The 14,280-nt window shown below is 41.7% G+C and overlaps 1 protein-coding gene across 1 annotated transcript; it reads left to right on the top strand.

Annotated features, from left to right (window-relative positions):
- The first annotated feature begins 269 nt into the window (after positions 1-269).
- Positions 270-13,041, top strand: LOC135908963 (corrinoid adenosyltransferase MMAB-like). The gene is made up of 8 exons (XM_065440819.2): positions 270-481; positions 573-622; positions 1,109-1,254; positions 4,230-4,302; positions 5,258-5,355; positions 8,742-8,806; positions 10,643-10,702; positions 12,888-13,041. The coding sequence occupies exons 1-8, from the start codon at positions 414-416 to the stop codon at positions 12,961-12,963; spliced, it is 636 nt and encodes a 211-aa protein (XP_065296891.1). The 5' UTR covers positions 270-413; the 3' UTR covers positions 12,964-13,041.
- Positions 13,042-14,280: the final 1,239 nt, after the last annotated feature.

Raw genomic sequence — 14,280 nt, 5'->3', positions numbered from 1 at the left:
AACATCACAAAAGACCGTTTGTACATGTACTAACCAGCCAAACAAACTAACCACGGCAGCGAAGACCACTTAAATCGAACATACAGCGCAGAAACACCTCGTAAAGGTTTCACCATAGAGAAAGGTTACACCTTGTTTGACAGACGCTCACAAGAAATTCAAGAAATGTCCAAAGCGCACTACCGCCGCCTTTTAAAAATCCAACGGGAGCCAAGCCAAATCAGTAATAAGTTGGCTATTTGGGTGAACGCAACGTACCCGTTGCGTTCACCGGGTACGCCCAACGCCGGCCTTTCAAAATCAAAAGTCGAAGTCGTTACCAAATCAATCCAAGCCTACGCGCTCTTTTAGTCTGCTACTGTAAATCAACAAGTTGTTTCGTTCATCTAGGAATTAAACTTTTTTTGGGAGAAATGTCCACTTTGCGCTGCATCGCTCGATCTCTCGTAGCCTCAAGGGTTATCGGTACGCGTCTCATAAGGTGACATCTCAAACTTTTTAGTTTTGCGTTAGAACAAAGCGCTAATACGGCGTCGGTGATGTGCTGATAATATTTGTGTTTCTCCGTGCAGTTCTAGCGACTCCCGCTATACGAAGATTTACACTCGCACTGGTGACAAAGGTAAGTGTGCGGACCTGAAATCGTACCCCAACGCACTGCAACTCGCCTGTCACGCTCAATGTCATGCACAGCATGTGTGCAGTTGACGCTTTCATAAAGCGGTTAATTAATTAGTGCGGTACACATTTTCGTCCTAAGCAACGTGTAATCTCAATGTTTGTGCATGTCTGAGCTATGTCGTTCTATCGTTAAACAGATATATTGTAGCAATATATGCACAGTAGTATTCCCGATGACATGCCGGCTCTATCAACTGGATGAATTTTTCGTATATTCCGAAGCAGCGCATATATGTTGCACATATATTTCCTGGGCAGAGCATATATTGCCCTTTAAGACGTCGTGCTTGTCTGTGTTATGTGACTACCTGTCGAACACTGCTCCATTTGTAACTGTCACAGCTGAAGCTTGCGAATTGGAGTAGTTGAAATGCCTGGCGTTTGCAAACGTTGCATGCTTACACTGGTGGACTCTGTGCCGTGCCAGGCACGTCGGCGACGTACACGGGTCAGCGGCGACGCAAGGACGACGCCGTCTTCGAGGCCTTGGGCGCCACGGACGAGCTGAACTCGCACATCGGCTACGTCCGCTCGCTCCTGCACCACCCGGAGGTTAGCGAGCAGCTGAAATTGGTGAGGTGCTTGACCACTTCAACGGCCTCCTCACTTTCTGCGCCAGAGCGGTGCCGCAGTGACCCTTCGAGCTTTAGGTCCCCAGCTAGCTATAAACTGCGCCTTGCGAAGTTTTTACACAAAACGTCACAGGGACGCATAACTGTGCAGTGTAAAACAAGCTTCATTAACCGTGTTGCGAACACCACACCACCTTGTTGACAAGTCCCAGAATGGCCTACTGCAACAGTCACTTAAAAAAATGTTCAAAGGGAAATCAGCAATGGGATAATTTATTACAAAATGATATAGTTACCGCACGTCAACACACATTTTCAGTTCCATGATAGCGCTTAAGCGCAGGATTGCACGCACAACCTTTTTTCACCACCTGCAGCATACCGTCGTCTTCTTCCTAATGTTTCTTCCGCCGGCGTCCCTCTTTAGGTCGAAGTGCAGAGGTGTCCACCAAAAGTTCAAAGTGCTGCCTGTAACTAGGAAACTGCTGTATGAGCTCAGTTCACGAAAAGCCTTGCTTATAGCTCCGAAATGTGCCCAACAAAACAGGCTCATCAAAGGCTTTAAAAAAAAAAAAAATCTATGTTCATCGGAAAGAAACTGAGATCGCCCGATACTATATTATATATACTCTGTCAATGAAACGTTAAGCAGAGTTGCAAAGTGGATGGTCAGTAATTTGGTTGCTCACCACTGTTTATGAGCTATATATATTACATGTTGTGCACTCTGTCGAAGGTTTAGCACCAGTTTAAAAGTGTGTGCGCCCAAATTTTACTCTGAACATTCAACAGAGTTCACCACCTGTCATGCTGGATAAGCAGTGAAACAAAATGCTAAGACTGGAACTTGTTCACCATTGCATGGAGGTTCTTGATAATGTAGCAGGTGGTGTCACTGATCACCAAGTTGGAAGTGGTTAATAAGACAAATGCCAAATGTTGTGCACTTGGGATTTTTTTCACTAGTTAGAAATGTGTACCCACACCTTCATTGTACTGTATACACATTATCATCATCATTATTATTAATCATGTAAACTTATACAGGATTTCCCATGCAACTTGTGCCAAGGGTTACAAAGATTTACAACATAGCTGGGCAGAACTGAAGTAATGCTGTTTCTCTTTGATTGGAGGTAGTCAGACAATTTTTTTTTATCTTGCCTAATTACATAATGAGATAATGTTATTCGACCAACTTCTGAAGTATTGTATTCACAGCAAATGTTTAGAAAGTCGTAAAGAATAAAAAAAGAAAAAGCCACTCCAGCTGTCTGCTGTTTAATATGTTCGCATGAAAGACGTTTCTATGCTAAAAAAAAAAGCCCTAGACTAGGTGCTAGTGCACTGTGATGGTGGTGTTGTCGTGCGTGCAACACGTAAGTGAGGCCCTATTTTATCCAGACACTCTAACCATGCCAGAAATGACAGGACGCACACATTGATGACACTACCCATGATTTTGTGAACTCCGCTTGCACTTTTTGTTGCGCGGGTCTCTAGACATGTTGGTGGGTTGATAAAAAAAGAGTGCTTGATCACTTTTACTTAGTTGCCACCCACCACTTATTGACATCATGGATCTTCACGCGGTTCTTACACAGAACAAATGCGATGCCAGTGGCAGGCCCGAATAACGTGGTCGGGCATCATCGATGTGTGCAGCCTGATGCTTCTGGCACGGAAGTGCGCCTGGCTTGAATAGGGCCTTGCACATGCACTGTACGTTTTAGAGGGCCACTGTCATGGCATGTGAGCAGCTGTTGTGTGCACGAAAAAAAAAAAGAAAAAGCTTTTCTGTAACATGTATCAAGCAGCAGACAGACGGCCTACGGCCTCCTCCTGCACACTTTGGCTCTGAATATACTACTTGAGAATTTGGTTAATTAATATTCTCCAGTTATGTAATTAAGCAAAATGCAATAAATAGTTGGAAGTCGCTTAAGGTTCGCCTTTAAGAGTGCAACACGATAAATTTCAAAGATCCCTGGCTGCTTGTCACGCTTTCCGGCAACTGCAGCTCTCTTGCAGATGCTAGGAGGTGAGCACGATGGTGTTGTTGAAAGAAACCGAGCAGGCCGTGTTGCTTGAGAAAGGGGTTTGTGTTTGAATTTCCGGTAACAGAATTGTGTTTTCTGGAATATTCAAATTAAACTCTAATGCTACCATGTCTGTGGGTTGTGTTTAGGTTGTACTTTATGATTTTTCTGAAATATGTTACTTTAAGGAATTCAATTAGTTCAGTAACGCCACTGCGCCACGCGGAGGGCCTGCATGGTTGGGGTTCAAAATGATTTTTTGCCAAGAGACGTCCGACGCCGACATCTGATTTTTTTTGTGACACGGCGTCCTTAATGCTACTGTGTTGATAGCTTGACTTGCTCTAAGCATAGGGAAAGAGCATTACCTTGGTTCTGTCCAGGAGCGTGGTGATGGTATATTTTTAAACCTTGGTACAAGTTACACGCTACACCCTGTATAAACACCGTACAAAGAGGAAGATTCAAGAGGGCTATGAAAGGGACTAATTTTTAATCAAAAAACCAGAATTAATTTTATTGAAGGGGGCTAATTAGTGGCTCTGCATACTTGCTTATGCACTGGTACATTAATAAAAGCACAGACACGAAGCACTAGCCAACATTAGTGTTTCATGTCTTTGCATTTAGTAACGTGCTTTTGCATTAGCAAGTGTAAAGAGAAAGAGAAGCGGGATGTACCTATACTTCATCAGTTAATGTGCTGTGCACGTATATCAGTTGCTGATGCACAGCAGGTGACAGAAGCCTGCAGTCAGTACACTCTGGGAATTCAAACTATTTCCTCATCATCTGAATTGTCTGTACAATTAAAATGAAGCAGGCAGGAGTAGAAACAGGGTATCTTTGTGTTGCTGTGCCTGCCATAATGTCTTCTGTCTGCAGTTTCAGCTTTGGCAATGGAATAGCAATTCATAGTGCTCAATAATCACTGCAGGTTCAGTGCTTACTTCAAGACCTCCAGGCTTCTATCGCAACGCCGAAGTCATCAGCGTCGGAGGGACAGAAAGGTCAGTTTGTGTGTGTTGCCGGAGAATCGCGTTTAAGTTGAACATGCGCAAGAAGATTACAGTGTGCTGCAGCTTTTGGGTGTAGCTTGAACCAGAGACATTAGTCTACAAAGGCTATTTAGGCTACTTTATAATTTACTAGTGTGGTCATACCAATGCAGTTTTATAGAAAAGTTGGTGTTCGATTGCAAAAATCAGACGCAGAAATGGAAGTGTTAAAGATTTTCCTAAATTTTTCAAAGCCGGAGCTCTTATAGGGCAGCACTACTGTCTTCAGCACCACTGATGTCCTGGTACTGGCAGCGCAGCGCACATTAACGGCTTACTGACACATTAGTGTTTCTGGCTGAGTTCTCCTGTAATGTATGTCATAGAAGCGCACTGTTGTCTCACCGGTGTCTTTCAGTATGTAAAGGGCCTATTCACGAATGAACGGAGAGCAGTGACATTTGCTTGAAGGCGTGCCTGCTTGTGGCCAGAGAGCCACATTTCGTCATGGCTGCGACTCCATGGACAGTTTCGTTTTTCTAGATTTAAGTGTCAACTTATGGCACGCACATGGCAAACTTGCTTCAATTTTCCAGTTGCAATGAGGCAGCAATATTTAATAGCTACAGAGTTCACTAGGCAATTAGGCTCATTCTTCAACATCCGCTGGCATTGACACTGTGAGTATGAAGGAAGAATGGCGTTATTTAAAAAGAAGAAAAAGCCTCTTTCTGATAATGTATTAGTCAAAGACTTCATTGAAACATCCTGCGATAATAATAAAAAAAGTGTTTCAGGCAGAGGAATTCTTAATTTTTTTTTGCAACAATATTGCAGTAAGGTTAAGAAGGAAGGCTATAAGTAATGAGACAGTCCATTGAGAAAGTGTAAGTGCAAAAACTGGGAAGCACAACATTTTCCATTTGATTGGCCTGTTTTTACATGTTTTATGTTGCTCACATTACAGTCAAGACTGAGTTTCCGGCTGAGCACATTAAGGAGCTGGAGCAGTGGATTGATTCACATTCTGAGAACTTGCCACCACTCAAGAACTTCATCCTTCCCGTGAGATCGCTCTCTTCGCTCTCCCGATTCATGTCTGGCGTGACCCGCCGTGGTTGCTCAGTGGCTATGGTGTTAGGCTGCTGAGCACAAGGTCGCGGGATCGAATCCCGGCCACGGCGGTCGCATTTCGATGGGGGCGAAATGCGAAAACACCCATGTACTTAAATTTAGGTGCACGTTAAGAACCCCAGGTGGTCAAAATTTCCGGAGTCCTCCACTACGGCGTGCCTCATAATCAGAAAGTGGTTTTGGCACATAAAACCCCATAATTTAATTTTTTTTTTAATGTCTGGCGTGCTTTATGCATGAAATATGGTAGCCTGTTGTCAAGAAGCTCTGCAATGAATACCATAATGATGTGCAAAGGCTGATGGCAATCTTCTACTTCACATAAGTGATAAATGTCTTGCTGTATATCATGATCAGCAACACTAATCAGCATTATCTATTTCCCATTGGCTCTGCAGTAAATTAATGAGACCTTAGCAACGTTCAGTTACTTGGGTTTTGCAAAAAGAAACCATGGCTCTCCGCTGAATCTCTGACCACTGCTAAATCTGTCACCATTTTTAATGCCACTAATGACAAGACAGAGTTAACATCGTTGATGTAATGCTCAAACCACTCATTTAGCCAAATGGCAGTGTATTTAGGTACTCTTTGATTTTCTGTGAGCCACTGCTAATTAGAATTGTTTATTCCTATCATCAAATCCCATTGGTCAGTGATGATTGCTTTTGCACGTGTTTCACACTGTGTTTGCATGTTTTTGTGTGTGCCTTGTCCTTTAGATTTATGCTTTCTCTGCACGGACTTTGAGTCTGCTGTATTAATTATATAAGATATGTATATATTGTGTATTTTTATATATATATTTGAAAAATTTGCCATGATCTCCTGCGCGAATTGTTGGAAAAGGGCAACCGTTTTTGACAGAAATGGCAGGGGCATGACCAAGGCAGTTGATTAATAGGAATGGCCAGTAAAAGTCATTTGAAGTTCCTGCTTCACAACAGGAGTTTAAGTGGAAGGACAGAATACAGCCTTGAAGTGCAGTAAGAGTGACAGGATGCACGGTGAACATCAGTTTGCCGCCATTTTCTTTCTTTGCTTCACTGTTCTCGGGTGTGGCTAATACTCTTGCCGAAGTGCATCGTGCAAGAAAAAAAAAAGACCGTTAAAACTTTCTAGTTTAAACAACACTGCGGTGTCTTGGTAGTATCCAAATAGTGTGCAGCTCCTCGCTTCCTGGTATATTTTACGAGCACAAAATTTTACAAAATATAGCCGAAACCGCCCATAAGTCTGCCCATACTCATATGGACAGACTTATGGCGGTTCTGACTATTTCTTGTTTACAGCAAACATTTCGTGTGAGGTGGCCAAATGTCTCCGTAGAAAAGACTCAACCTTTGTTTTGCGAGACGCAGTGCAGATTTTGAGAAAAATAATTGTAAATCACTGAGGGTGAAGAGCATTTTTGCAACTTGCAGATTTTACAAGTTTAAACACCTATCATTGTAAAACTAAAACATTATACATGGCGAAAATTTTTAAATTAAGTTTAAACTATTAGAACTACTGGAACAAGAAAACTGAGGTTTCAGTTGCCCTCAGTATTTTTCTTTTTTTTTTAAACAGTGGCAAACTTTGCTTTTTGAGCATGCAGCTTCCACTGACCCTGAGATGAGTGGCTTTGTGGGGCCATTTTAGCTAAGGTGACGAAGCTCAAACATTTTCGGATGAATGTTCATATACATGCTTTCAAATTACAGCAAAGAAAAGTGCAGCTACGTTATGCATTTATTTCGTAATAAAATTCCCAAAACACCAAAATTGCAAAAGTAATGGAACTTGGCCAATTTGAAGGGCATTTAAAGAAAAAAAAAACCGATTTTCATTACAATTTTACAATATGCCCTAACAGGTCTGATAAGTCTGCTCCTGCAAAAACATGTCACATTATTTCATTTTAATCAGGAAAATTGAGCCTATTTTTGGAACTCTGTATCATCATACCTGTGATCTGTGTAGTTCTAATATTAAAATAGAAATTACATTCATATTGCATTCCGAGTTCGTTGTTCTAATGCTAGTAAAATAAAAGTGGCTCAGGTTGTGTCTTTCTTGCTTCTTCTGAGCCACGAAACGAGTTAAGCTTGGGACTTCAGGGCTCTTCTATCTGTATTTTCTTTCTACAATACCGTTAACGTAGCATGCACATGAGAGCGCGTGCGGCTAGCTGTTTAAGGCTGGCCTGGGGAAACTACTTCTGGCACTACTCTCTAATTACACCTGCTATCTAAAATGGTTCCTGTATATATGACCAATTCACCAGCCTAGTGGGAAAGCACGATTACGCCACTGCAGTGGAAGACTCAGCAGGGTGTGTTCAGATGTGGACAGTCGCGAAAGGGGCCCCGAATATTTTTTTATTTTAACTAACATTTTTATATTTGGCAGAAAACCCTTCGAAACAATGGAATCGAGACTAGTTTTTCCATATACGTTCTTGTTTCGCACAGAAAAAAATCTTAACTGAGACAAAATGCAAAAATCTTGTTGCTGAGCTGCAAAATATTGCAACTTAAAAAGTGCGGGCTATAGAGAATGCAGTTTTCTACATATTAAATGTTTTACTCGAAATCTAAACAATCTCCTTATATGTAAAGTAGATACATTTCACAGAAAGTGTCGCAGATAAACAACAAGCGTGCTGCAAAATGCAAGGAGCGAGACTTCTTTGGCTGCACCACTTTGATCGTTTCTACAGCATTGCCTTCTAAGCGTGAAACAAAGTATATGTTCTCATAGGTGTGGACACCTGAAGATTTTGATGAGCTCTCACGTTTTGCATGGCCTTTGAAATGCTTTCAAAACCACAAATCTCAGCTCCTTGGCGAGCCTCCGCACTTACTCAAAGCTGTCCTCTACATTGTATAGTAGATGCGCACTGCGAATCAGACCGGCAAGTGAGCACCATTAGGATGCTACTAAATGTCTTTAATGTACAGTGCGGGCAACTCTTAAAGGGAACACATAGTTGTAGTGCATATGTGAATTTTTTAACCTGGCAATATACATTGGACCAGTTTTGAATTGAATAATGTGATTGATGGTGCTGACGCTTTTCTACACAACTGGTGCAGTATATCAACAAAGCTTCAGCTGGCGCTTGCACTTACAGCTCCAACAAAGTTACAGATGCATGTTAATGTTTTCTTTAACAGCGTACCAGACTCTACACACACACAAATGCACAAGCAACTTTGTGTTTAGTGACAACCTAGACTAATGATGGCTGGATGAGTTGTGCTTGCATGAGCAGAGGGATACATAGATTGATGCACTGACTAGCCTGCCTTTGTTATTTATTCTCTTTTAAGTCTGGAAGTCCAGCTGGTGCTGCCCTCCACATAGCCCGCTCTGTCTGCCGGCGGGCTGAACGAAGGTACCATACCGTCTTTTGCTTCTTAACCAAGCATGTGTGATCATAGGGCACAGGTGTAAAAATATTTTAGTTTTGTCACCTGTAGTCACCTTTCTCTTCGTTGCAAGCAGTGATCTTAGGTCTTTGTCGCTTCCTTTTGCATTGCGCTGGCAGAGGTTGGCTAAATTACATCGTTATGATGAGGATTTATTTTAGATGGCATTTAGGCTTTTTATAAACTTATGTCAGTGCTTTATCTACATGTACATTCAAACCTTGATATATGGAACATGAATATAACAAATATTGATGTAAATATAAAATGTCAGTAACTAATGTATTGGAATCTGCACCATACATTTTGGAAAAACAAAGTGTGAAATAGACGTACTAACCAGAAGAATGTATCTACGTAACATGTACATAAGAACATCTACGTAATGCGGAGCGTTGCGTGAATCATTGCAGCACGAGACACACTGAGCTGGTGGAGGGTCCAAGCGGCTTGAGATATACGTTGTTGTTTTTGTGGCTTGGCAAGCTTAGGCTCACGGTCTTCAAATTGGGCCCAAGTCAGAAGCGTCTTTGAGCGGGGCATTTTGGTGGGAAATTTTGATGTGCCTACTTGGCGCAAATCATTACAGTATGAAATGCAGATGCATATCAAGTATGGAGTCCAAGTAACCTGAGATGGATGTTGTCGTTTTCCTATTGCATGATATTTTAAGACGAGGAAGGGAAACTGAAATGAACTGAAGCTTGTGGGCGATGTTGGAATACATACGATGCCACCAGAGTGAAACATGATGCTCACATTGCGTTGCCTGCAGCAAGGAAAGGTGACATGGTTTGGTTATTGCCTATTAAATACGTGCAGTGCTCTTTCAGTGGCACTATATACTCTCCACGGTCTGTGAAACAGATAGGCCAAGATGCTTATCACAATAGGGTAGGTGGCAATAGCTGTGAATGCGGTGTGCAATGACCCAACAGAAGAGTTGCTGGTGCTGGAATAGGGAACTGAATGCAGGCCAGCATTTTCACGTGAGATGGGCAGGTGATTATTGCGGGGAAGCTGCTGTAGCGGGCGGCTATACTGTTCTCGATCGCGCGCGCTTTCCACCTTTCCTTGTTTACACTGGATCTGAGAGCCGTAAAACACATCAACTAATCGCTGTGTGGCGATGTACTGAAAATTGGTGTCGAGAGATTGTGTTCCCTGGGCACGTATGAACCGGTAAAAAGCACACCTTAGTTTGGGCACCACGGCTTAGGAAAGGTTACGTTAATTATTAGTGGTGTAGTTGTTGTGGCCACCTACGTCTTGTGAAGAAATCGGCGAAAAAAATCTAGCAGGGTGGCATTTATTGAGTGCCTGACACTCGAGCTGTGTCATTTGGCGCAGTATTGCTTTCTAAGGACTATTGTTATTGACTAGCTTGGGGTGACAGATTTAGCGCACTGAAAATGTGTTGGAGCACGCATGAGCTAGTCACAGTTCAGTTCATGGTTCACAAGGTCAAGTTCAATTCAGACCCACCATCATGGCTCAGTGGCTGTGGCATTCTGCAGCTGAGCACGAGGTCGAGGGTTCGATTCTCGTCACTGTGGCTGAATTATAACGTGCGCTTGTTCGCTTAGATATTTAAGTGAATATTTAGAAACCCCATGTCGTCAAAATTAAATTGGAACCCCCCCCTGCTGTGGCTTCCACTCATAACCCACTGCCCTGCTTTGGGGTTAGCTATAGCTATTAAGCTATTGCACCTCCAATAGCTTAATTTTATTTTGGACAGCTTAACATTAATGTGAAAGCTATCATGCATTCATCATGACTGGATGTCTCTTTTTTTCCAGGGTGACTACACTTTTCTTGGAAAATGAGGTGGATGAAGTTGTGATGAAATATATAAACAGGTGAGTGGCACGGCATGCTAGTTTTTTTTTTATTAATTCGAAATGAAATTACATTTAAGGAGTGAAGTAGCACATAATACACCTCATTGTATGATACGAAGCTAGAAACTGGGATAGGATAGAAAAAGGCACTAAGCTTTTATGTTGTTTTCTAAGTGGTTTATCTGTAATGTAGAACAATGCTTAAATAGCAATGCTTGACTTATTGCATCCTATGGTGTTGTGTTAAACAATAACACAAAGAGATTATATAACCCCAAAAATTATGAAACAATGCTCTTAATGCAGTTAGTGTTTCAGATAAAATATGTGTTGTTGACAATAATCTACTGCTAATGAAAATAATTTTCTGTTTGGATGAATGCATGATAGAAGGGTCACTCATGCAAATTTCTCTTAGATGATTCAGCTTTGTGGCTTGCATTTTTTCTGTTGTAATTTTATTTGATGTTTTGCTATTGTGACAATATTCAAAAATGGCCCATATATAGATGCAAAGTGAAATTGATTGAAATCGCATACTCGCGTGTGCCCACACATTACTGAAGCACATAGAAATGTGCTAAACAGATTTTAATAACTGTCCGACAGCAGTAATGTAGAGCAATGTACATGAAAAGCTGCTAATTTGTAAACGTTCTGGGACGTGGCAGTACATTGTGATTCCAGATAATTTGCATTTACACAGTGCTAGTTTTTGTAATATGTGAAGTTTTGTGACCACAGATTATTTGAAAACAAAAAGCTTGCCTGGCTTAAAAAGTGGCATACTGAGCTTTCCAAGAAAGATTTGTTCATAGTATACAAGAAACAGGGCTCCACAGCTGTGTGTAGTGGTGAGAGCAATCCAGTTTTTCTGTTGACAAGATGCTATGACAGAGACTTTGTACAGCTTGTGCCCCTTTAACTGTACTTCAGTTGACTCATGTTAATTGAAAGTCATAATCACTACAGATGCTTTGTTTGAACTGTCAGAAAGTCTGAATTATCTACAGTCAAATAAAATGTGGTCTGGGACAGATTTCTAGATTATTGCATGAATACCTACACACCTTGTTATGTTTGTACAGATATACAAACAGAGCGACTATTCAACCCCGATAGTTGTGTGCTACCTGAATGCCCAATGCAGGCACATCTGACTACCCATGGTGTTCAGTCTTCTTTAATTAGCCATTTTATAACCACATTTCTCTGTTCTGGAAAACTAAAAGAGCTTGAACCAACTGTGTACCTTTTTAATTTGCTTGTATCAAATGGCTCTAACATGCTGTGGTAATATAATGGGCCAACCAAAAACCTGAGATTTGTCTGATTTCTACAAAATTCAAATTCGGCCTTGAATTATTGCAAGCCTGCTGAGTACTCTATTGTGACTGACACTGCCTCAAAGGAGCCCCGGAACACCTTCTTGTCAAAACTGTGAGCACACTGGAGTGAGTACAGTGTCTTCCAGCAAATGTATTCTATGAGATGCTTTTGAAGAGTACCTGATAATAGAGATACTGAAAAAGACTGGAATGCTTACCTCCCCCTTTCTTTCTCAACACAATCTTTCTTCTCAGCTGAGACGGTGCCAATAGCAAGGCCCTGTTCTTTATGTTTTATTCTTTAAACGGTGCACTTGTAGTAACCCTTTAATGTTGGCACCTGACAAAGGTGCTGGATAGTGACAAAGGAACGATGACAGGATGGGCAAGGCACGTAAACTGTGCTGCTACACCATTTGCTAGATGACTGGGGAGAGGTGCATATGTGTACGAGCATTTCCTTGGGAGTAATTGACAAGCATGAGCAATCGCTCAATAGCTGGTGTCTGTGTGCTCCCATGCAGGTCTCTGATGTCATAGGCATGGCGTAAAAGAGGGGGGCCTGGAAAGCCACAGGAGAGAGGGAGCAATCCTTTATGTGAGATTCTGGGCTCCCTGCTGCAAATAATAGTTGGCTTACATGATCATGGCAGCATTGTCTACAGATCACATGCATTTTTTTTAACCCTGTTCAAAAACGGTTGCAGTGCCTCTGTAACTTTGCCTTTTTCAAACAAAATTTACTGCCTCGTAGCAGTGCTTGTCACCCCCCCCCTCCCCCCCGGTCTATTGTTTTGTGCCATCTTGTGCCATAAAACTGCTGGGCGTCAATCCACAAGCATTTTACATTTACTTTGTCTCTAAATGACTTGCAGGTTGAGTGACTACCTGTTCGTTGCGGCGAGGATTTGCTCGCATCATGAAAATGCAGAGGAGACAATCTACAAGTGACACCATACCAAGGATGCTAGCTGCTGGCTTTCATGTTATAGGGCTTTCCATCAATAAAAGGTTGCATCGATTACTGTATGATGCATTGATCTACTTTTGTTTTGTGTGCTTAGTCTGTGCACTGTTCTTTGAGTACTGTAGGGTACAAATGAAATAACATTTTCAACCATACATTTTTTGCCTTAATTGAAGGTTCTAGACCTCTAAACGCTAGAAACAATAATGACAAGCCTCAGAGTGGTGCGAGCGATTCAGTATAATAGCTTTTCTACAGCCAGTTTTGGTCTCAATTCCCAGGACAGTGCTGTATTGTGTTGTCATGATGCAGTATTTGGTCATGTGGGAGCAAGACATTTTGATGTTTTGACACTCTCTCTGGCTCGCTCAGTGGCCTCTTATGCTTCTACTCGTTCTGAAGGCTGATGCAAGAGCATAGCGGACGACCGGGCGAGTGTAGAAATGTCCTGCTTTGACGTGATCGTATACTGTGTCATGATGTCATGACATAATAGAAGCGAAACTGAAACACTCTGTATGAAAGTTATTATTTATTTATTTATTTATTTATTTATTTCACATACTGTCAATCCCTCACGGGATTATAACAGGAAGGGGAAGTACATATGCTAGCATTTGCGAATAAAGAATATAAATACATTATATAATCACGAGCGTGTTATTGCAAAGGTTTTGGCTTCGCTAAACAAAAGAATTAAGTACTTCATCACAAATGCGATATTTGGATACAATATACTATAGATTATATTAGAATGAAGTTAAATTATTGAGTCCAAGCTTTTGCAAATATTCGATCGAATATTATACCATTCGATATTCGCTTGGACTGAAATTTCAGTATTCGAAGTGTTCGAAAGGAACCGCTTACAGCACCCCAGAAAGGAGGGAAAAAAAAAGGTTTTTTCCACATGTATAACTCGTAGAAATAACTTCACATAATGCTCAAACCTTTACAAAAATCACTGCCCCTTCCAGTCAGTGAAGATGGTTGAACAGCGCGGCTGTGTTATGTGTTAGTTACACTATGCAAGTCAAACTTCGCAAGCAGTATATTGTAAATCTTTTGTTTCACCATTCTTTCACCTCATTTTCGCTTTTGCGGTAGGCAGAATCTTTCTCAAAAGTACGCACTACTCCTCGTCTTCCCATAGTTGTAGCTGGGATGGAATGTGTGGAACCACTAATCCAAATCTCCGTAAATTAGGCGCAATGCCCACCACTGGAGGTGCTGGCGCTGCAATTGTTTTGACGATTGGTTGGATTGGTTTGACGAGTGATGTGGCTGCCGGCATTTCTTGT

Source organism: Dermacentor albipictus, chromosome 2, assembly GCF_038994185.2.
Source record: "Dermacentor albipictus isolate Rhodes 1998 colony chromosome 2, USDA_Dalb.pri_finalv2, whole genome shotgun sequence".
Lineage (NCBI taxonomy): Eukaryota > Metazoa > Arthropoda > Arachnida > Ixodida > Ixodidae > Dermacentor > Dermacentor albipictus.
Note: the sequence above shows the minus strand (reverse complement) of the source record. Positions and strands in the feature narration are given on the sequence as shown.